Raw genomic sequence first — 25,011 nt, 5'->3', positions numbered from 1 at the left:
GATGCTGCCAGACCTGCTGAGTTTCTCCTGAATTCTTGGTGTTTGTTAAACATATATTTAGTTGAGTGGGCTAAATCAAGGATTAACTGATCAAACAAGTAGCACTGTAGTGATCCTAGGCTCATGAAATTTGGAAAAGATAACTCAAAGGAAAGATGAGAACAATGTCTTTGATTAGTTTATGGTTGTAGATCAAGCATAAACAATATGTAGGACAGACACAATCTACATAATGTCCTCTGCTTAATGCATATTTATGACGTAAATTGCTAGCATCAGCTGCTGTCTTTTCTAAAGTCAAAAAGCAATGCCAGAATACAGGACAGATTAGAAGAAAATTTTTTTATTAATAACATAAAATGAACCATACCTATGGAATATTGATACATTTCAACAACTGTTTCCTTCTGATATTCTGCTTTATACTTTTGGTGTATTAATCATGGACTTACAAGGAACCATGATGGCATGTTTACAATAGCAGTATTGTATTTGCTATGACTGTGTAATATACACTGGAACCTGAAATGTTTAGTGTCTTAACTTGAATTATTCTGCTGGTATTTTTATAACTTTTAATGTCCATTTTAAATTAAATCAGATCACAATTTATAATACAAGTCTAGTAAAATCTCTAAAGGTGTAGCGTTTTCTACCACTAACATTTCAGACTAAAACATGGCACTGACACACGTGCATAATTGCACTTTGATCATCAACATGAATAAGAGCCCAAGGATTCTGCACAAACACTTGCTCATAGGATATTTATTGTTCATGAACAGTACACTGGCATTATTTGTAATACAAGGAACAAATCCACTAAACTATTGGAATGTTACCAATTGAATACTTCACATTCACTAAATTATAAATACATATTATCTACTCTGTACTGCAGCTCTTAAAGATAACCATGTACTGAGATTTTTAAAAATCCAGGTTATTTTTCATAACTTTCTGAACAGGGTACACCGATGGAAGTGGACACCTTCACCAAGCCAAATGAGTTTGGCTGTCACCAAGGCAATAGCATAGCCTCACTCAGACATATCCGGAACAGAAGAACATTAAGTCAGCCCACAGCAAAACCCAAAATTAAGTCAAGCCTTGGCCAAAAAGTTAACATTTTCTTCACGATCTGGGTCGGCAGGCCATAGTGGTTGAGACAGCAAAAGAGTCCCACGAGGTCTGAATTGAGTAAGAGAATTCCCAGCCTGGTATCCAGGATAGTGCACACACCACTTTTAGAATACTGCATTCAATTCTGGTCTCTCTGCTACAGGAAGGATGTTGGGAAAATTGAAAGGGTTCAGAAAAGTTTTACAAGGATATTGCTGGGGTTGGAAGGTTTTATGAGGAGTGGCTGAATAGGCTGGGACTATTTTCCCCAGAGTGCGGAGGCTGAGGGGTGACCTTATAGAGGTTTATAAAATCAGGAGGGGCATGGATAGGGTGAATAGCCAAGGTCATTTTCCCAGGGTAGGAGAGTCCAAAACTAGAGGGCACAGGTTTAATGTGAGGAGGGAAAGATTTAAGAGGGTCTAAGGAACAACTTTTCCACACAGAGGGTGGTACCAGAGAAAGTGGTGGAGGCTGGTACAAATGCATCTGGATGGGTACATGAACAGGAAGAGTTTGCAGGGATACGGGGCAATTGGGACTACATTGATTTAGGATGTCTGGTCCACATGGGCAAGTTGGATTGAAGGATCTGTTTCCAAGCTGCAGCAAAAAAAAAACCACTTTGTGATGTTTACTGGTAGACTTGCATAAAATAAGCACAGGGGGTTCTTGTAAGATGACAAACTACACAGACACATTTTAAACTCCAATTAACTGATCAAAATCAAAAACTATTGTCTTTAAATGATAACATGCTATTCAGTGTACATCAAAAATATAAATACAATCATAAAACTGAGTGCTCAAAGAGAATAACTTGAGCCTGGTTAGCAGGGTATTCTATCTCTAGATTACTGGTTTGGTCCACATTTGGATTTCTCACAGGTTCAGGAGGTATACCTTGGTCTGAGTCTGTCACATAATACCTTGCATATGGATACACACTGTAATACTCTAGGACATTGTCTCCTTCTGCCTCAGCATCCTTGAGTTTCTTACGCAGTTGCTGAATTTTGTAAATCAGGAGTAAAATTGCTGCACAGGCTAAGATGAAAAAGACCAAGAGTATATCAAAGGCTTGGTTCAACTTTTCTAAATTTTGTTCACAGATGAACAAAGGCTTGATTGAAATTGATGCCATTTCAGAAGCTGTAAATGTTGTTAAATTTACAGATTCATATGCCTTTGGTAGCTGCCCTGGTAGCATGCTTGTGTACGTCTGTGTGTCTTCTGTGGCAAATACCGCATCTCTAAAATCTTGCACTGTGACAGAATAGTGCTCCAACTTGAAATAAACAGTGGAGGTATCTGTTTTTACGGAGGTCAACATTCTGCCAATAGTTGGAGATCTCTTTTCAGTATCTAATCCCAAAGGTACCAAAGTGTTATTGCATCCACTGACTTCATTTACACTGATGTAGTGCAAGGATTTACCACGTAGCTGGGATGGACTATGACAACGAATATTTAACTTCAATGAGGATGACAAGAGCCATCTACGCAAACCGAGCAAGTTACAGTTGCACTCCCAGGGATTGCCATTCATTAGTAAATGATTTAGAGAGGCCAGTGGTCTCAGAACCTCAGGAAGCAAATTTGTAAGATGATTATTGGCCAAGTGCAGAACTTTCAAAGTTGTTGTCATTCCTTTGAATGCATCAGGCTCAATAAATGATATATTGTTATGGTCAAGCCTCAAATACCCAAGATGCAACATTTTAAAAGCATCAGATTTAACATGAATTATGCTGTTGTTACTTAGTGTTAAATGTATTAAGTTCTTCATTGCAGTAAAGCCATCTTTTGCTATGGATTTTATTTTGGAATTACTGAGGTAAAGAAATTTGAGACTCTCTAATCCATTAAATAAATTAGCATGGATCAACTTTATTGGGTTATTGGATAAGATGAGACGTTTCAGGATCTTAAGCTGAACAAAAGTATTTGATGGGATCCATGTTAAGTAATTGCCCTGCAGATTGAGAAACTCCAGTTGTGTGAGCTGGTTAAATGAGGAATTAGATATCCAGGAAATTTTATTGTTAGCGAGCTGCAGTGTATGAAGACTCATTAAACCTGTGAACATTCCATTATTGAGTACAGTAAGGGAGTTTCCTTCCAGTTGTAAGTATTGAAGGGTGGTCAAATCAGAAAATAATCCTCTTGGAATAGAAAGAATGTGATTGTGTTGTAGGTATAAATATCGAAGTTTTGAAAGACTTCCAAATATCCCTTGCCTGATGTACTGTATCTGGTTATTATTCAAATGTAGGTAGTACAAGTTCGTGAGACTAATAAAAGCTTGAGGATGTATATCGATGAGACCATTGTTATCAAGGAAAAGTGATGACAGCCTGTTAAATCCTTCTAAATCCTTAGGTGTTACATTAGAAATGTTATTCCTGCTAAGGTAAATAAGTGAAGTGGTCTTCGCAAAATTCCGAGGAACCGATGTGAAACCCAAGTTGCAGCACTGTACTAAAGTCCTTGAACAACGCTGACAAACAGAAGGACAAACCAGTGAAAAGCCTTGAGGTATCAGAAGAAGAATGCCAACCAGCAGCATGACAACTGGCACACGGCATTTGTTGATGTTGTAAATCCCATACATTTTCTTGAGTTCTTGTTCTTTATAGCCTATTGTTTCAACATGTAAAGAAACAGAATATATTACCAGAGATCGACCTAATTAGGTTTCAATTTTACCTCATGACAAAATTATTATTTTATGCGCACTTTACATTTGGAAATTTTTCAACTCCCTTATTTTATTTGTTGTCCCTTTTCAGATTGCACCAATTAACAATAATTCTCAATTGAAAACTCCTCTCAAAGATCTCTGGACCACCCAACAATACTAAATGCATACTCCCAGTAATGCTGCATCACTTTTTTTTTGTTTTGGTGTCAATTTCTTTATATGGCACCTTTTACACCACAAGATATACCAAAGTAATATCCAGCCAATTAAATGCTAAAGAACAGTCACTACTCACTTTATGAAGGCTAATCTAATAGTGACCAGGAAACCATTGTTGATTGTCATAAAATCGCATCTGGTTCGCTCATGTCTTTTCGGGAAGGAAATCTGCAATCCTTACCTGGTCTGGCTTAAATGTGACTCCAGACCCACAGTGATATCACTGACTCTCAAGTACCTTCTGAAATGGTCTAGCAAGCCAACGTCTCATTAAAGATGAAACAAAAAGATCATGGTAGCCTGCTGGAGCATTGCATGAAACACCAATCTGATAATGACCTGAATCTGTTTGTGAAGTAGACTGAGGGAAAAGTGTGATCAGGACATTGAGTCTAACATTCCCCCATCTGCCAAAACAATCAAAGTCTAAACTAGGGAGTTGTTGCAACTAAGTGCTGACCCCACTCCAAAGAATCATACAGCATTGAAGGCCATTCAGCTCCCCTGTTGCTATTCTAGCTCCTATGTTACAATAAACACTATATCTCAAATATAATCCTTGACTAAAAAGCACTGTGGAACATCTTGCCATTATGAAAACTGTCATACCAGTGCAAATGTTCCATTTTAAGTCTGCCTTATAGTCCTACACATTATTTCAATGCATATATCAAGTCCCCTTTGAACTTTATTATTGAATCTGTATTCACCACCTTTAAGGCAATGCCATTCTAGATCATAAGCAACTTCTCTTCCCTGTAGTTCTTTTGCGAATCTACATCACCTTACTACAGATCCTCCTGCCAGTAGAAAGACTTCTGCTTCATTATTCCACACAAGCACACCTGCAGCAGAGTTCAATGGATAGCGTGAGTAGAAGGAACCTTAGGTAGTTCTTTCCCCCACCCACATAACCTTAGAATTCTAAGGTCAACGAATTGGCCAACTTGAAACCTGCTAACAACACAAGACTAAAAAAAAAAATCATAGAACTCTTTCCAGCTGAGAAGGCTCAGCAACTGGAGAATCATAACTGCTTTCCATATCTTTTGACCTTTTGAGCTATTCATGCAAGATTTTTCCAAAAACTATACAAAAGAATGTTAGAATATTCTTCTAAACTATAAGAATAAATTTTATTCGGAACTAGCAAAACAGGTATAACTTCAAGAAGGTATCAGTGGATTTCACCAGTACACTGCCTTTGAATATACTAGAAAACATTTTGGGTTGAATATTTCAATGGCCAGACAGTTGCTATTTCAATGTAAACCAGATTTGTGCATGGCGACCCTGTGGAATCCCCACTACAGCATACTCCAAACTAACTGCCTGGGAAATTAAGATTCCACTGGGCAAATCCTCTATACTTGGAACCTTCTGGAAGTCTCCATTCTAATCAAAAAAAACCCAAGCATTTGATGAGCCGCCCCATCCTTACCCCTTATTTTCCCCTCCATTGTCCAGATCCAACTGACCAACCATCTCCCATCTGCCTGCCCCCTGCTGGTACTCTATTTATCTGGCATCCGCCCTCAGTCCCGAAACTGGCACCCTAACCAGATGACACTTTACTTATCTTGCAGCATAATTATCTGACGTCTACCCCAACACTCTCACTTACCAAGCTGGTGCCCGGCTTACCTGGCACACTACTCACCTGACACGCTACACTCTCAGCACCCTAACATCCCACTTTGTCTCTGTACTTGCACTTTGGCAATAGTTGTGAAATTGGTTGTCAGTGCCTTTGCATGTCAAAATACAGCAGCTGACTGCCATGTAAAGCAGCATGGTTTCCCTTCATTTGATAGTTCTTTCATAGTGCAAAGCTATCAGAATGGAATTCTGGTTTGCTGAAGGAGGCTCGATTAGAATCTTTGCTCAGAAATGCAGAGCTGTGTCCCTTTGTAAAAAACACAAATTCTTGAAGATTTATTGAACTGATGATCAGTTTTAAATATACTTCCAATATATTCTTGTCCAAATAAATACTGACTTAATATGAGTAAACAGTCATATGAATCTGAGAACATAGGCTTGTGAGCCAATTAATAGCTTGATTGATGGAAATAAAGTTCTATTTATGTTGTAAGGTTAGCCACTGTAAACATTTTATTTAATATTAATGACAATTGATGATTTTTTTTTAGGCAAGCAGCTATATTGTACTTCTGTTGAGCACAACCACACTCTATAAACAGGCCAATGAACAATTTTTAATCTGTTCTAATAATAACTTTTGCACGATTTCACAAAAGGATTTCAATTATTTTAATTTATTCTAAGATTAAGACACTCTATGCATCTATCCAGTTAAGTGTACTTTTCATTAATTAGCATTAAAGAGTCAGAAAACTACTTTGAAAATATCTTGAATTGTTATGAACTAGGTGTATTTTAAAAAGTAAAGATAGCAGTAAAATAGTTCTCCTGTATGGAATGGCTCATTCTGCAGCATTTAAAAGTTATAGTAAAACTATAGCGGTATTTTTAAAATTATTTGTTAAAATTTCTTTTATAGCAACAGACCACACAGGAAGTGCACAGTATTCTTCCCCAGTTTTTTCAAATAATCCTCTTTTTCCCTTGTTGCCAATTTTTCATCAGTATTTTTGTCCCTTCCTTCTTTAAGGCAGAAGCACAATATCTAAGATTTCCCACATAAACCTCTGAATACAGGCCGAGCAAAAATGATGATCAAATTTCCACTAAGCTAACGGTCGGGGTCAACTTTGGAGACCCGATTACAGCCCTGAGTTTTTCATTAAAAAATTGGATAACTTTCAAGGCCAATGTCAAGCCTCTAGGACAGTATTTCATTACCACGCTACCAAACATGTATTTCATGCGAGTAATGTTTCATTGATAAAAAATACATGCGAGCACTTTGATCTGACACAATTAAGATACGAATTTCAAAATGGTTCAAGCAAAAACAGAGACTTCAAACCTGTATTCTCACCTGGATAAATAGAACATAACTGCTTCGTTATCATAAAATTTTGAGATAATAAGCATGCACATATTTCAAAAAAATGGACTTTGGTTAATGAACAAAATATTTTACTTGCAGGGTGGGAGTGGAAAATGTCAACTTCAGGAAATGTACACATCCCTTTGGTGTGTATCCACAGTGAGGCAGGAACTGACTATTCTTCATGTTTCTCCGTAGTGATTTGACAGAGTATGTTTCCATGAAAACAGGAAATGGTGAAACCGGGTAAAGTCTCATTGTTCTTTGTGGATTACTTCTGGCAAAGCAATTTTAGTTCGTCTGGCATTCAGAATATAGAAGCGGTTTATGGTTAATTTCAGTTAATTAGCATTACATTTTGCCATAATTAACAATTGCCTACGTTACCCAGAACTCAATAACTTATGACTCATTTTAAGACTTTCCTCAATGTCTGTGACAACCACACCTGCTTCACCACACCAATACAATGAACGACAATATAACTTTCAATGTCTCCACAATTATATAGGTGGCTTTAGAATGCAGCTTACAAGTATACATTAAGGTTAATGGTCATAAATTTATTAAGTATTACAATTATTCTTGGCGAGTACTGTCTAAAAACAAGATTTAGCCCTTTGCAATTAGCTGTGCAGTTTCTTATTTGCAATATCTATTTTCCCTTCCACTATTCTTTCCCTTCACCAAGTCAATTTGCAATTATGTTTTAATCTTAGAGGTATCCTGGACTAGCGCTGCCTGATTAATAAACCACATTTGCATTTTCTTCAAATATGTTCCCTTTGTACCTGTGTTCATTTAACACTGGTACACTCACAATGACTCAGGCAGGGGATTTTAGAATTTTGCCTCTGTCACACTGCAAGAATGGCCATATACTTCCAAGTCAGGATTGAGAGTGGCTTGGAAGGGAACTGATAGTTGGTGGTATTCCCATGTATCTGCTGACCTTGTCCTGCTGGATAGTAGAACTTTGAGTGGTGCTGTCAAAGGAGCCTTGGTGAATTTCTGCAGTGCATTTTGTAGATGGTACACGCTGCTCCTGAGCATTGGTGGTGGAACGAGTGAATGTTTGTGAATCTGGGGCCAATGAAGTGGGCTACTTTGTCCTAAGTGGTTTCAAGCTTCTGTAATATTGCACTCATTCAGGCAATATTCCATTACGTTTCCAACTTGTGCCCTGTAGACAGTGGATGGTCTTTGGGGAGTCAGGTGGTGAGTTACTCACTGCACAATTCCTCCTCTGAACTACTCTTGTATCCAGCTAGTTCATATGGCTAGTTCAGTTCAATATCGGGTCAATGGTAACCTCCAGGATGTTAGGACTACTTTAAGAATATTAAAACATCTCAATAATATCTAGCAGACTGATGAGGATATCTAAAAATAAGCACTTGGGTCACAAGAGTGGGGGCAATCCTAAAACAAAGAGCATATCAGCAGAAATGCAAGGAACCTACAAATTTTGCAAATTATCAATTTTAATCATGGAATGATGGAAACATACAGCACAGGGGAAGCCATTCAGCCAATCATGCTTATTCTGATTCTTTGTAAGCGTAATGGTGCTGAGTCCCATATGCCCATTTTTCCCAAAGCACTAACTCCCTCAGCTTCAAGTACTTGTGCAATTCCCAATTAAAATTACCCACAAAATCATTTTATTTACCTTTTCACGTAAACTGTTCAGTACTTTAGATCTTGACAATGCTGAGAGAAAAATACGCCTCTTCGTCTCTTCTTTGGATCATTTTCCAATGATTTTGTATCCATGACCTTTGGTGCTAAGCCTCTCAGCAACTGTATCCTTTTTACCTATTTGGTCTACAATCATCTTGAAAACCTCTCCTGGGTCACCTTTTCACCCACTGTGACCCAAGAACAGTTATAATTTTTCTAATCTCATCATAACTGAAGTACGTCATTGTCACACAGAGTGTGATAAATCAATTGTTAATACATATCTACATATATTTTGTGTTTGCTTTAAACACTCTGTAATCAGCAAAAAAGGATGTCCGCTATAATCATGTAACTGGAGTTAATAATCATTTTCTAAAACCCTCTTCATGCTAAATTCAGACGGTCAATCATACCCAGATACCTTCTAAAATAAAAGCCAAGTACTGTAGATCTGAATTAAAAACAGAAAGTATTGCAGAAACTCAGCATGTCAAACAGCATCTGTGGAGAGAAAAGTTAGTTAAATTTCACGTCCAGTATGACTCTTCTCTTATATGCTTTTACACTGCATTCCTTTTTTTTTTTTAAGAAACTCATGAATCCATGCTTTTTTTAAAAAACTATCTTAAAGCATGTGTGTATATTGATATCAAGGTGTCTCAGCTCATCATCATTTTTGAAAACTACATGATTTATACTTTCCTGTCTTTCAGTATTGGTCCTCTAATCCTTCAAAACTGCATTACTTCGACAACTGAACTCCATCGTCCATATTTGTGCCAAGTTCACCATCCTGTTTATGTGACTCTCAAGACTTTAACTATCTTTACTATTTTGCCAAATTCTATCTCATCTGCAAGTTTTATATAATGCTGCTGCTCCAAATCTAGGTCATTTGTAAATTTTGCAAAGAAGTATGGAGCAAAAACCAACCAACCAACCAATGTCACTGCAAACAATCCCTGTGCCTGACCGTTGCCCATTCACATTTAGTGGTGTTACCATCACTGAAATCCCCACTTCCACTATCAACATTCTGGGGGTAGTTACCATTGACCAGAAACGTAACTGACCAGGTAAAATAAATACTGTGGCTACAAGACCATGTCAAGAAGCTAGGAATCCTGCAGCAAGTAACTCACCTCCTGACTCCCCAAAAGCCTGCTCATGTGCAAGGCACAAGTCAGGAGTGCGATGACTTGTATGGATGAGTGCAGCTCTAATAACATTCAAGGAGGTTGATACCATCCAGAACAAAGCAGCCCGCTTTATTAGCATCACATTCACATGCAGCCCGTCCACTATGACACTCAGTAGCAGCAGTATGCAATATCTTTAAAAAGCACTGCAGAAATTTGCCAAAGATCTTTAGACAGCACCTTCCAAGACTACAACCACTTCTATCTCAATGATAAGGGCAGCAGATGCAAAGGAACACCAACAAGGTTCTCCTCCAAGTCACTCACCATCCTGACTTGGAAATATATTGCGGTTCCTTCACAGTCACTGGGTCAAAATTCTGGAATTCCCTTCCTAAGAGCAGTATAAGTTGGCCTACAGCACGTTCTGGCTGGCCAGCGACACCAATGTCCCACGAATGAATTAAAAAAAAAGCCGCAAAGCAAATCATTGGCCAGGAGGAGATCATCAGGACTTGCTCTTCCCTCTGCGTTGGGCTCACGTTTGCCCCTCCATGCTGAGCTCAAGCTCCTCCCCAATGAGTCGTGCTGCCGCTGATGCCGGGAGGAGCTGACTCTGTTGCCGCTGCTGCTGCGAATGGTGGCTGAGGATCAGTGAATTCGATGTTAATTGGGTCTGGCAGGGCATGGTGGTTTTGAGCCAGATCAGAATTTGAACTTAGATGGACTCCCTTTAAACTATATTTTTTCATTTTTCTTTTATTGTTAAACTATCAAAATAGTGCCGGATGACAATGAAAAATGAAAGCTTTTCACTGTATTTTATTATATTTCACATAATATACATGTGACAATGAATTATTCATTCATTAAATATACCGATCATTGATCGGTAAAAAGCACACCTTTCACTAAATATCCTTCAGCGAAGGAAATTTGCCATCTATCACTGATCTGCTTTGTACAGGTGGCCAGACCCACAGCAATTTGGCAGACTTGCAATGGCCCTCTGAAATGCCTAGCAAATCTCACAGTTACAAAAACAACTATAGAAAGGAATAAGACAAGATATACCACCTGCCATTGAACAGGACAAATGAAACAACAATTGTACACACTGCTCTGTTGCTGAGAAATCCTCCTTACTAACACCTGGGCACTTTGTATCAAAATTAGTATTGTCCTATAATATTGTCAAGTAATAGTTTGACACAGTCAACTCACCAAAATATAGTATATAGTGAATTTCACAGACACCACCATCACCATCACCATTCCTGGATAAGTCCTTTAGCACCAATGTGATAGATTCACCAGAGGTGGCAACACTCTGGTACTGAGTCAGGAGAGAGGGCATTGCCCTGGCATCAACACTGATTCTGAATTTTATGAAATCTTGCGACATCAGGTCAAATAAAATAAAACAAAGAATTGTGGTTGCTGGAGATCTGAAGCAAAACAGAAATCGCTGGAGAAACTCAGTGGGTCTAGCAGCATCTGTGGGAAGACAGCAGAATTAATATTTTGAGTCCGGTGACTCTTCATCAGAACTTTTAGCAGCTAGGAAACGTGGTATTTATGCTGATGCCAAAGTTGGGGGAGGTGCGGGACATTGGTGGGAGAGGTCGGCAGATAGGTGAACATGGAGCCCAAAGGAAAAGAGAGAGACAGCTACGAAAGGGGAGGTAAACCAGGAAATTATGGATAGCAGGCCAGGATAGACAGAAAATGCTGAATAAGTGATAATAAGAGCTATGGGTAGGAGAAAATCCTTTTCTTTTATTCATCCTTTATTCATTCACAGGATGAGGGCGTCGCTGGCCTGGCAGCATTTGATGCCCATCTCTAATTGCCCAGAAGGCAGTTAAGAGTCAACCACATTGCTGTGGGTCTGGAGTCACATGTAGGCCAGACCAGGTAAGGATGGCAGTTTCTTTCCCGAAGGGACATTAGTGAACCAGATGGATTTTTCCAACAATTGACAATGGATTCAAGGTCATCGTTAGACTCTTAATTCCAGATATTGATTTAATTCAAATTCCACCATCTGCTGTGGTGGGATTCGAACCCAGGTCCCCAGATCGTTGTCTAGGTTTCCGGATTAACAGTCCAGCGATAATACCATTAGGCCATCGCCTCCCCAAAATGGGTGAGCTGTACTGAATGCAACCTATATAGTGTAATAATGAGCCTAGGAGTAGAGGAGAATGGGTGTTTGCACTAAAAGCAACACATGCCATAACAGGACTGGGTGGGGTGGATTAGAAATAAGGATGGAAACAGGCTCTAAAGTTATTGAACTTGATGCTGAGTCCTAGAAGTTGCAAGATCCCCAAGCGGAAAATGAGATATTGGTCTCTCAGCTTGTCCTGAAGCTCACTGGAACATTGCGGCAGGCCAGCGATAGAAATATTGCCGTGGGAACATGGTGTGTGGTTAAGTGAAAGGCAACTGGAAGCTCGGGGTCCTTTTGCAGACAATGGTTTGCAAAGTGGTCACCCAGTATGTGTTTCCTCTCCCCAGTGTGGAGGAGACCACACTGTGAACAGTGAATACAGGACGAGATTGTAAGAACTGCAGATAAACATGCAGAAGACATGTTTGGAGCCTTGGATATCGAGGAGGGTGCCACAGAGATGTGGGAAGATGTTGGGAATAAAGAACGAGTGAACCATAGTGTCCCAAAGCGAACAGTCCGTGAGAAAGGGAAGGGAGGAGTCAGAGACTGACCAGGTGAAGGGGAGAGCAGGGTTGAAATTGGAAGTGAAATTGAACGCCTTTTCCAATTCCGGACGAGAGAGGGAAGCAGCACTGACGATGTCACCAATATACCGGAGAAAGAATTGTGGCGATGGACCCAAGTAAGATTGGAACAAGGAATATTCCATTCGCCCCACAAAGACACAGGCATGACTGGGGCCAATGAAGGTACCAATGTATTTTGACCTGAAGAAAGTGACAGGAGCTAAAGCAGAAGTTGTTCAAAGTGAGGTGAGCCCGGCCAGGCAGGAGGGTGTGGTGGAAGGAAACGGTTCAGGTCTTCCTTCCAGGAAGAAGTGGACGGCCCTAAGACCATCCTGCCAAGGCAGTCCTGCTTGTGGATTTTGCGGAGAAAACAGAACCAGGTTACATAGGATTGTGGTATTATGAGCAGGGAGATTGTCGTGGAGAGATCCCCAGATGAGGCGAGGTTAGTGACAGTCGTGGACACAATGGCCCGATGCTCAACAGTGGGATTATGGTCCAAGAGAAGACAGGAGGCTCAGACTCCACAATGTAAAAGTCAGTACACCAGACAACAACAGCACCATCCATGTCGGCAGGCTTGATGACAAAGTAAGGATTAGATCTGACAGCACAGAGCGCAGGAAGATGGGATTAGAAAGGGCATCTGCTTATCTTTTGGTCAGCATGAGCAAGATGGGCCAAATGGCTGCTTTCGGTGCTGTATCATTTCTATGGTTCTATGGAGTAATTAGGACTTTTCTTCCAGAAGTAACTGTGGCACAAGTCAAACTGTTCCATGACAGCTTTAACACTGGCAGCTACCTGGCAATATACAAAGTAGGTAAGTTCAGGTCTGTTCAGTCCAACAAAAGCAGGAAACAGCAATCCAGCCAGTTACTGCCTAACCAGTCCATTCTCAATCAAAGTGATGGAAAGTATTATTAGTAATCCTATAAAGTGGCCCAGCAACAACTGCTCAGTGATATCCAAATTGGGTTCTATCAGGCCTCTTGGCTCCTGATATCATTGGGGCCATAGTCCCAAATGGGCAAAAGAGCTGAAACAAGGAGAATGTGAGAACGTCTGCCCTTGACACCAAGACAGCATTTGACTGAGTGCAGCTTCAAAGAATACTGGTAAACTAAACACATTAGGAATTAGGGAAAAGCCCTGTCCCTGTCTAAGTTGTGTCTAGCATAAAAGTTGATTACTGGGAGGTCAATCATCTTAACCAAGGACACTGCTACAGGAGTTCTTCAGCAGTGTTCTAGATACGACCATCTCCAGCTGCTTCACCAATGACCCTTTCTCCAATTTGAGTTTTGAAGTGAAGATGTTTGCTGATGATTGCACAATGTTCATTTCAATTTACACCCCTTCAGGTATTGTAGCACTACTCATCCAAACGTAGCAAGACTTGGGCAATATTCAGGCTCGGGTTGATAGGTGGCAAATAATATCCATGCCACACAAATGCCAGTCAACACCTACAACAACAGAAAATCCAACAATCTCCCTTAACATTCGATAGCATTACCATCATTGAAACCTATCATGTTTATCATCCCAGAGTTTACCATCGACTTGAAATTGAACTGAATGGACCAGATAAATACCGTGTCTGTAACAGTAAGTCAGTGCATGGGAATGCAGCAGCAAGTAACTCACTTTCTGTCCTGTCAAAGTCTGTCAACCATCCACAAGGCACAAATCAGGCATGTGATTAAATACTCTCCAATTTCATTGAGTGCAGTTTTAATAAATCTCAATATGCTCAACACCACTAAAGGTGTCAAGGACATGGAGGGAAAGTGAGGGTATGACATTGAGACAGATTATCAGCCATGACCAAATTGAATAGTGGAGCAGGTTTGATGAACTGAATTGCCTACCCTGATTCCTATTTTCTACGTTCATTAGCTTGGTCAATGCAATCCAATTAATAGGCACCCCAACTACAGCCTTAAAACATTCATTCCCTCCACTGGTGATTCTGCAGATGTTCAGGCGGCCAGTTGGAAAATTATATTGACGCAGTTTGGGAGTTTACATCATAGGAAGGATGTGTGAGAACCTAAGAAGAGTGGGGAAAATAAATGCAAATAAAGAGTAAATAATTCAACAGCAACAGAAGGCAATATGAGATGGCAATGTATTAACAGATAAGGACCCCTTTCAAGTCACTTGCAATGCTTCCAACTTACTATAAACCTGCAGTTACTGACCATGGACTGAAAAACCATAAATATAATTTGTTCTATATAATATATGTCAATTCAAGAATGGCCCACTTTATTACTTCAGAGTGACAGAAGAATATAACTTCCCTCTGCACATCATTGTTCCACACAAAAATATAAAGACTCACTTCAAACATTGGCTGATCACGACAAACAATAAATGTGCAAATATAACAACTTTTCATCTTTTCCAAGGCACCTGTGGCTTTGCACATCCTCTACTTACCTTCAGACTACAACAAATAATTTGCATGAAAATATTCAGTGACCCAGTTACAAGCTCACGTAATTCATACACCAACAGGAACACAACGGACAAGCAGGTAACAAGGAAAAGTAATTCTATCCACCTCCATGTAGCATTTAAAGGAAAATTAAGAAAACCTCTATAGCATCAAAGTATCTTGGAAAAATTAAAATTGATGATTAAAAGAAACAGTAATTATGGAAAATCAGAATTTAAAAACAAAAAAAAAGGCATTCTTATGTGAATAGCAGCAATTATTTGCGTTTTTGAAATTCAAAGAGCAAAACAAATCCAAATCTTCTGGCGTGTAATTAGCATTTGCAGTTTGAAAATGCGGACTGCATCACAACAAGGTTGAGCTTAAAGTTGATTCTGGACATGCTCAAAGGGTTGCATTTTCAGAACAAAGCTTGTTGAAAACTAGGAGGTTTGGCAATATTTGCAAAATACTACGAATCAAAATCGTGTACATTGGAACTAGGAGCAGGAATAGGCCGCTTGGCCCCTTGAGCCTGCACTGCCATTCTAGTTATTTTTAAACAACCTATTTAGATGTGTTTTGACTTATCTCTGGAGTAGGTGGGGCTCAAACCTGGGCCTTCTGCTGCAAAGGTAGGGTCATTACAAGATCCCCCATGCACCACCATTCTGTAAGATTATGGAGAGAGTCTTCGAGACATACAGCTTAGAAATAGGCACTTCAACCCACCATATCTAATCCAAACAAAAAACACCAAACTGCATTAATCCCATTTACCTGTAATTGGTCTATTGCCTACCAAGCCCTGCCATTTTAAGTGCTCATCCAGATTACTGAATGTTGCAAGAGCACCAGCCTCCACCACTGTCTTGGACAGCATGTTCTACATTTCCACTATCTTTAGGTGACAAATGTTTTTCTCAGATCCCCAAACCAAACCTGGCCTATCCTGCCTCTCCTTACAACCAAGACTTTTCATTACAGGCAACATCCTGGTCAATCTCCTCTGCATCCTCTCCAGGGCAAACTCGTCCTTCCAACAGTGTGGCAAGCAGAACTGCATACGGTATTCCATCTGTGGCCTAAACAATGCTTTATAAAGTTGAAACACGACTTGCTTGTTCCTATATTCTATGCCCAGACTAATGAAGGCAACCATCCTGAATGCCTACTTCACCAGACTGTCTACCTGCACTGACACTTTATTCCTCAGCACACCGTGGGGACCTACCATTAATTGTGTATATCCTTCCCGTTATTGGATCTCCCAAAATGCATGACCCCACGTTTATCAGGATTAAATTCTGTCATTGCTCCGCCCAATTTAACAGCAGACCACTATCAGACTGTAGCCTGAGACCATATCAACAACACCATCAATTTTATGTCATCTGCAAATGTACTAATTATATCTTCTACATTCACATCCAAGTCTTTAATGCACATACAAACAGGAAGGGTCCCAGCTCTGATCCCTGAGACACACCACTGGTCACAGGCTTTCAATCACAAAAACATCCCTCCACCATCACCCTTTGCCCTTTATTTGTAATCTAAGTTTGGATCCCATGGGCTCTTACCTTTTAGGACCCGCCTTCCACATGGGATCTCGTCAAACGCCTTACTTAAATTCATGTAAACCACCATAGCCATGAAACATATTTAGTCACCTTATCAAAAAACTCAATTAAATTAGTCAGATAAGATCTCCCTCCAAAAGAAAATCCGTGCTGACAATCACTGATCAAATCCTGAATTTCCAAGAGTTGATTAATCCTGTCCCTCAGAATTTTTTCCAATAAATTCCCCGCCTGTGACTTCAGACTAACTGGTATTTAATTACCTGGCCTAAACCAGCTGCTCTTCTTGAATAAAGGAACCGAATTAGCTGTCCTCTCGTCATCTGGCACTTCGCCTGTGACCAGCGAAGTATTAAATATCTCCGTCTGAGTCCCAGCGATCTCCTCCATTGCCTCCACAGCAGCTGGGGGTACATCTCATCGGGCACTGGGGATTTATGCACCTTGAAGCTTGCTATAACATCTCATACCTACTCCGTATTAATTTGATCTTCCCCAGGCCTCAACTACTCTTTCGTGCTAGTTCCTCACTGCTGTCTTTGACTTTTCAAAGAACTTACCAACTTCCCCTTTCAGTACTTTTAGTAATCGAGCCTTCACAACTCTCTGGGGTGCAGAAGTCCAGGGATTCACATTCTTCAAAGACAAAATTCCTTTGCGTCTCTTTTAAATTAGATTCCCCTTATTCTGTAACAGGTGCTCTATTTCGATATTCCCACAGTGAAGAGATCTTTTCAACATCTGCTGTGTCAAACACTCTCAGAATCCTGTATGTTCCGAAGCAAGTTTCAATGTGGCAAATGAGATGATTTTAGAAGCTAATGAAATAAGAGCCCAAGAAGAATGTGTGAACAATACAAAAGTAAAGTGATGGATAAATTAAATTATATCAAAGTCAGAGGAAGCACAGCAGATGTGGACTACTTCAAGTGGTACCTGGCTGACTGATATCAAAGACTCATGATGGATGCGGGAGAGTGATAATGGACTTAATTTTCTGTGATCAGAAACATAGTACTAAATTCAAAACTGCATTCAAGATTACAGACAGGTGGCCCCACAATTTGTTGTCACAATATAGCAAACACGCAGCTACCAGGCTGCTTGCAAATGATCTCTCCAAAAAACTGTGGGCTCCAGTCTATAACGGTCAAACATAAACTACTATAAAATGCTGGATCTGGCAGTAGTAATGATAACAAGACAAAATTGACCAAGACCAAAAAAAGTTGAAAGCTCAATTTACAAAACATAAACCACATTCCATTATCAACATGAAATTGGTTAATCACAAGTGTGTAACAGAGTAACGAAAAGGACTGATTAAGACAGAGCAGTGGACATGATCTACATGGACTTCAGCAAGGCATTCGACAAGGTTCCACATGGCACACTGGTTAGCAAGGTTAGGTTATATGGAATACAGGGAGAAACAGCCATTTGGATACAGAACTGTTTTAAAGGTAGGAGACAGAGGGTGGTGGTGGAGGGTTGCTTTTCAGACTGGAGGCCTGTGACCAGTGGTGTGCACAAGGATCGATGCGAGGTCCAGTGCTTTTTGTCATTTATATAAATGATTTGGATGTGAACATTGTAGGTATGGTTAGAAAGTTTGCAGATGACATCAAAATTGATAGTATAGTAGACAACGAAGAAGGTTAGAGGTGAGCTTGCAAGATGGATTAAAAAACTGGCTCGGTCATCGAAGACAGAAGATAGCAGTGGAAGGGTCCGTTTCTTAATAGAGGGCTGTGACTAGTGGCGCTCCTCAGGGATCAGTGTTGAGCCCTTTGTTACTTGTAAAAGATATAAATGATATGGAGGAAAATGTAAGTGATCTGAGTAGTAAGTTTGCTGATGACACAAAGGTTGGCGGAATTGCAGATAGCAATGAGGACTGTCAAAGGATGCAGCAGGATATTGATCGGTTGGTGGCTTGAGCAGAGTTGGCAGACAGAAAAATGTGAGGTAATGCATTTTGGAAGGCCTAATCCAGATGGAAAATGTACAGTAAATGGCAGAACCCTTGAGAGTACTTATAGGCAGAGGGATCTGGGTGTACAGGTACACAGGTCACTGAAAGTGGCAACACAGGTGGCGAAGGTAGTCAACAAAGCATATGGCATGCTTGCCTTCATCGGCCAGGGCACTGAGTTTAAAAACTGGCAGGTAATGTTGCAGCTTTATAGAACCTTAGTTAGGTCGCATTTGGAATACTGTGTTCAATTCTGGTCGCCACACTACCAGAAGGACGTGGTGGCTTTGGAGAGGGTACAGAAAAGATTTACCAGGATGTTACCTGGTATGGAGGGCATTAGCTATGAGGAGAGGTTGGAGAAACTTGGGTTGCTCTCACTGGTTGAGGGGCAACCTGATAGAAGTCTACGAGATAATGAAGGGCATGGACAGAGTGGACAGTCAGAAGCTTTTACCTAGGATGGAAGAGTCAGTTACTAGGGTGCATAGGTTTAAGTGCGAGGGGCAAGGTTTAAAGGTGATGTACGAGGCAAGTTTTCTTTCTACAGAGGGTGGTGGGTGCCTGGAACTCGTTGCCGGGGGGAGGTGGAGGAAGCATATACAATAGTGACTTTTAAATAGCATCTTGACAAACACATGAATAGGATGGGAATAGAGGGATATGGTCCCCCGAAGAGTACGGGGTTTTAGTTGTAACGGGCAGCATGTTGGTGCAGGCTTGGAGGGCCAAGGGCCAGTTCCTGCACTGTAATTTTCTTTGTTACCTCAGAGCACAACGGGATCTTGATCAGATGGGCCAATCTGCCGAGGAGTGGCAGATGGAGTTTAATTTAGATAAATGCGAGGTGCTGCGCTTTGGAAAGGCAAAACAGGGCAACACTTATACACTTAATGGTAAGGTCTTGTGGAGTGTTGTTGAACAAAGAGACCTTGGAGTGCAGGTTCATTGTTCCTTGAAAGTGGAGTCACAGCTGGACAAGATGGTGAAGGTGGTGTTTGGTAAGCTTACCTTTATTGCGTATAGGTGTTGGGAGGTCATGTTGTAGCTGTACAGGACTTGGTTAGGCCACTTTTGAAATACGTGTTCAATTCTGGTCTCCCTGCTAAAAGAAGGTGTTGTGAAACTTGAAAGATTTCAGAAAAGATTTAAAAGGATGTTGCCAGGATTGGAGGGTTTGAGCTATAGGGAGAGGCTGCATGGTCTGGGGCTATTTTTCCTGGAGCATCAGAGGCTAAGGGTTGACCTTATGGAAGTTTATAAAATCATGAAGGGCATGGATAGGGTGAATAGACAATATGTTTTCCCCAGGATGGGGGGAGTCCAGAACTAGGAGGCATAGATTTAAGGTGAGAGGGGAAAGATTTAAAAGGGACCTAAGGTGCGTGCATGGAATGAGCTGCCAGAGAAAGTGGTGGAAGCTGTTACAATTACAACATGTAAAAGGCATCTAGATGGGTATATGGATAGGAAGGGTTTGGAGGGATATGGGCCAAATGCTGGCAAATGGGACTAGATTAATTTAGTTTTCCTGGTCAGCATGGACAAATTGGACTGAAGGGCCTGTTTCCATTCTGTACAGCTCTATGACTCTAAATGTCTAAGATTTCATTGACAATACTTAAGAAACAATAAAATCAGATGCATGACCAAAATAAAGAAGAATTTCATAACTGAATCTTGTCAGAGGAAGCAAAGTGAAAAATGTCAGCACTGTAAACCAAAACTCAATCAATTAAGACCATGGAAATATAGGAAATAGAAGCAGGCGTAAGTCATTCAGCTCCTCAAGCCTGTTCTGCCATTCAACATGATCACCGCTGATCAGGGAACTCGGTACACTTTTGTTGCAAATGAGATGATTTTGGAAGCATTGAAATAGGAGCCCAGGTAGAATGTGTGACCAATACAAAAGTTAAGTGACATATAAACTAAATGATACCGAAGTAAGAGGATTCCTAGGATTATCCCCAGGAAAGGGAAATTAAACATATGCATTCACAATTTAAGAAAAATAGTCAAGAAAAGGTCCACATCATTGCAATGGAAATGGTATCTCAGAGGTTCATGTGTTTTTTTTGGGAGGGACTTTTCTTGTGGTTTATTCATCCAGGGTACGTAGGTTTCACTAGCTGGTGTAGTGCCAGCATTACGAGCACATATTGCTAATTGCTAGTTGCCCTGAGAAGGTGGCAGTGAGCTGCGCTCCTGAACGGTTGCAATCCATTTAGTTTTAGTAGACCCACAATATTGTTAGGGAGGGAATTCCAGGATACTGACTCAACAACACTGAAGGAACAGTGATGTTGTTCCAGGTCAGGATTGTAAATTGGAGAGGAACTTGCAGGTGGTGGCATTCCCATTTATCTGCTGTTCTTTTCCTTCTAGAAAGTAACAGTTATTGATTTGGAACAAGCTGTCCAATGGAGCTTTGATGAATTGCTGCAATGCATCTTCAAGACAGTACACACTGCTGCTACGGAGTGTTGGTAATAGAAGGAATGAATATTTGTGGATGTGGTGCCAATCAAGTGAGCTGCTTTGTCCCGGACAGTGTGAAGCTTCTTGAGTGTTGTTGGAGCTGGAATCATCCAGGCAAGGAGGATTATTCTTTCAAGCTGATTACTTGGGCCTTGTAGATGGTGGACAGGATCTGGGGAGTCAGGAGGTGACTTACTAGCTGCAGGATTCCTAGCCTCTGACCTGCTCTCATAGCAGTAGTAAATATTTATGTAGCAAGTCCACTTCAGCTCTGGTCAATGGTAACTGACCCCAGGTTGTTGGTCGTGGAAGTGGGGAATTCAGTGATGATAACACCATTGAATGTCAAAGGACAGCGTTAAGATTGTCTCTTATTGGAGCTATTCATTAAATCTAATGATTTTTGCACTCGCACCAAAAACAATAGTTTAAACCTCTAGATTGCTGCAACAAGACCAGCAGTTCACTAATACAAAATGGGAAGAGAGCCGATCAATAATTAACCAGTGTTACATGCACGTAACTCTCTCTATCGTCATCCCACCCATACTAAGTGCTTGAATCTTAACGCCTTCTGTGAAGTGATCTAGTCAACCACCCAAATGTAAACAGTTGCTACAAAGTTATAAGAAAATCAGAGCTGAAGTTAACAAACCTGGAACCATATCAGGATAAAACTAGTCCAATCTCAGCTAAATCAATCTGCAATGGCAAGATTAAAAAATAACTAGCTAGAACATTCAAGACCAACTCTATCAGTGGAATTTTTCCTTTATTTTACTTGGCTAAACAAAAGAAAATTTTATACTAAACTTGAAATGGAGTTCTATGGCTGAATTAACTCAGATGTAAAATCTCTGCAATGAAACAAAAGAGTTTTAATTCTGTCTGAATCTAAGATTACTTTAGCTTGAAGTGTTTGTTTAATTCCGGTTTGTAGAGAATGTATTATTGCATGTTAACTAATCAGTTTCCACCTGTGTACATTTCTTTGCGCTAACGGAGTGGGCAATGCTGACAGGTGACAAAGAATGTTTGTCTCAATTTTGTTCCAAGAAGGTGGAGATTGCTTTGTCTTGGAACATTTAATGTGTTGCTTTACAGAATATTTTCTTTAGTGTAGGAAAAAGCAGTTATGCTTTTCAAGTTAAGTTGCAATGTACTAACTAGGTGAATTGCTATCACATTATACCTAAAAGCACACATGAATTTGTATCTTCCTTTCACCAGTGATGATTGTAGAGTATTTTCACCGAACAGGTAAACAGTCAACCATGTCTTTTTATTTAAGAATGGTGACATTTGGTTGTTGATTCCTAAGAGATTTCACTAACATAATTATCATTATTTAAGTGACTAGAATAAAAATTTCTCATTCTTTAATTTAATGTAACAGGTGCTAGAGCTAGGTTAAAGAAATTATCATGTAGGTTTTGTTGATTGAGTTGCTGTTTTATTCCAAAAAAGCAGATATTTTCATGTAAGCACCAGATGGTACACCTTGGCAAAAGGTCAATGTTTGACATTATTGAACTGATAAAAAGAGCACATATCAATCAAAGCTCAAATTCCAACTGAAGCTGAGAGTTTGCTAAATTGAATAAAAGGAGTAAAAATCCAACAGTTGGATGAATTTTAACAATTATATTCCAAAATTAACTTAAAGCTTATCATCTCAAATGTCAAGTTCTTGATAATTAGTAGGTATTCTGGACACTACGTGCTATGTTTTCATATTAACGTATGCTTATGACCATACTAGTAATTAACATGCCAATCATACAGGCTACAGATGTGTTCTATTATGATTTATACTGAAGCATGATTCAGAACTTAGTGTATAAATTTCGAGGACTTGAGCAGCAGCTACAATTTGCAATTCCAAGACTGCTCTCAGTAGTTAAGAATCCCTTACAGTTGGCACAAAAGATGCTTCTTATATGCTGATTCATTAAGTGCATAACATCAATGCATTTATGACTGGACAGTCAATGAAAGTGAAATACAGGCTCACCAATACAAACATAGAAGATAGAAGCAAGAGGAGGCCATTTGGCCCTTCGGGCCTGGTCTGCCATTCTTCATGATCATGGTTGATTGTCTAATTCAATAGCCTAATGTTGCTTTCTCCCCATAACCTTTGATCCCATTCGCCTCAAGTGCTGTATCTAGTCGCCTCTTCAATACATTCAAAGTTTTGGTATCAACTACGTCCTCTGGTAATGAATTCCACAGGCTCACCACTCTTTGGGGAAGAAATGTCTTCACATCTCCGTCCTAAATCGTCTACCCCAAATCCTCATACTGTGACCTCTGGCTGTGGATGCACCCACCATCGGGAACATCCTCCCTGCATCTACCCTGTTCAGTCCTGTTAGAATTTTATAAGTCTCTGAGATCCCCCCCTCATTCACCTGAACTAGTGAAAACAATCCCAACCTAGTCAATCTCTCTTCATACGTCAGAATCACCATTCCTGGAATCAGCCTGGTAAACCTTCGCTGTATTCCCTCGAGAGCAAGAGCATCCTTCCTCAGAAAAGGAGACTAAAACTGTACACAATATTCTAGGTGCGGCCTCACCAAGGCCCTGTATAACTGCAAAAACACATCACTACTCCTGTACTCAAAACCTCTCGCAATGAAGGCCAACATTCCATTTGCCTTCTTTGCCGCTTGCTGTACCTGCATGCTTACCTTCAGTGACTGGTGCACAGGAACATCCAGGTCCTGCTGCATACTCCCCTCTCCCAATTTACAGCCATTCAGGTAGTAACCTGCCTTCTTGTTTTTGCTTCCGAAGTGAATAACTTCACATTTATCTAAATTATATTGCATCTGCCATTGATTTGCCCACTTACCCGACCTGTCGAGAATAGGTTGAAGGTTCTCTGCATTCTCGTCACAGTTCACCCTCTCACTCAACTTGATATCACCTGCAAACTTGGAGATGTTACATTTTGTTCCCTCATCCAAATCATTAATATATATTGTGAATAGCTGGGGTCCCAGCACTGATCCCTGTGACACCCCATTAGTTACTGCCTGCCAATTTGAAAAGGACCCATTAATTCCTACTCTGTTTCCTCTCTGCCAAGCAGTTTCCTATCCATCTCAATAATACGCTTCCCCCAGTCCCATGCACTTTAATCTTGCACATTAATTTCTTATGTGGGACTTTGTCAAATGCTTTCTGAAAGTCCAAATATACTACGTTGACTGGCTTTCCCTTGTCAACTCTACTAGTTACATCTTCATAGAATTCCAACAGATTTGTCAAGCATGATTTCCCCTTCATAAATCCATGCTGACTCTGATCCTGCCACTGCTTTCTAAATTCTCTACTGTAAAATCCTTGACAAATTAGGCTCACCAGTCTATAATTGCCTGTTTTCTCCCTACCTCCCTTTTTGAATATTGGAGTGACATTAGCCACCCTCCAATCGGTAGGGACTGTTCCAGAGTCGACAGAATCCTGACAGATGACCACCAATGCATCCAGTATTTCCAGAGCTACTTCCTTAAATACTCTGGGATGTAGATTATCAGGCCCTGGGTATTTATCGGCCTTCAATCCCAACAATTTTCCCAGCACCATCTCTTTACTAATATTGATCTCCCTCAGTTCTTCCCTCTCACTAAATCTTGCATCCTCCAACAATTCTGGTGTCTGATTTGTGTCCTCTTTTGTGAAGACAGGACCAAAGTATGTATTCAGTTCCTCAGCCATTTCTTTGTCCCCTATTATACATTACCCCATTTTTGTCTGTAGGGGACCTACATTTGTCTTTACCAATCTCTTTCTCTTCACGTACCTATAGAAAGTCTCAGCATCAGTCTTTGTCTTCCCTGCAAGTTTACTTTTGTACTCTACTTTCCCCTTCTTAATCAATCCCTTGGTCCTTCTTTGCTGAATTCTAAACCGCTCCCAATCC

The 25,011-nt window shown here is 40.3% G+C and overlaps 2 protein-coding genes across 2 annotated transcripts in view; both read right to left on the bottom strand.

Annotated features, from left to right (window-relative positions):
* The window catches only part of ipo11 (importin 11), a 310,760-nt gene that overhangs the window by 20,531 nt on the left and 265,218 nt on the right, over window positions 1-25,011 (bottom strand). The window lies entirely within an intron of this gene.
* LOC109912635 (leucine-rich repeat-containing protein 70-like) lies at window positions 1,548-7,095 on the bottom strand. Its single transcript, XM_020512066.2, has 2 exons — window positions 7,011-7,095; window positions 1,548-3,762 (listed from the first exon to the last, which is right to left on the bottom strand). Exons 1-2 carry the CDS (start codon window positions 7,042-7,044, stop codon window positions 1,913-1,915), a joined length of 1,884 nt encoding a protein of 627 aa, XP_020367655.2. The 5' UTR covers window positions 7,045-7,095; the 3' UTR covers window positions 1,548-1,912.

Source organism: Rhincodon typus, chromosome 1 (genome assembly GCF_021869965.1).
Source record: "Rhincodon typus isolate 14 chromosome 1, sRhiTyp1.1, whole genome shotgun sequence".
NCBI classification, from domain to species: domain Eukaryota; kingdom Metazoa; phylum Chordata; class Chondrichthyes; order Orectolobiformes; family Rhincodontidae; genus Rhincodon; species Rhincodon typus.
This window is presented reverse-complemented; position numbering and strand designations above follow the sequence as displayed.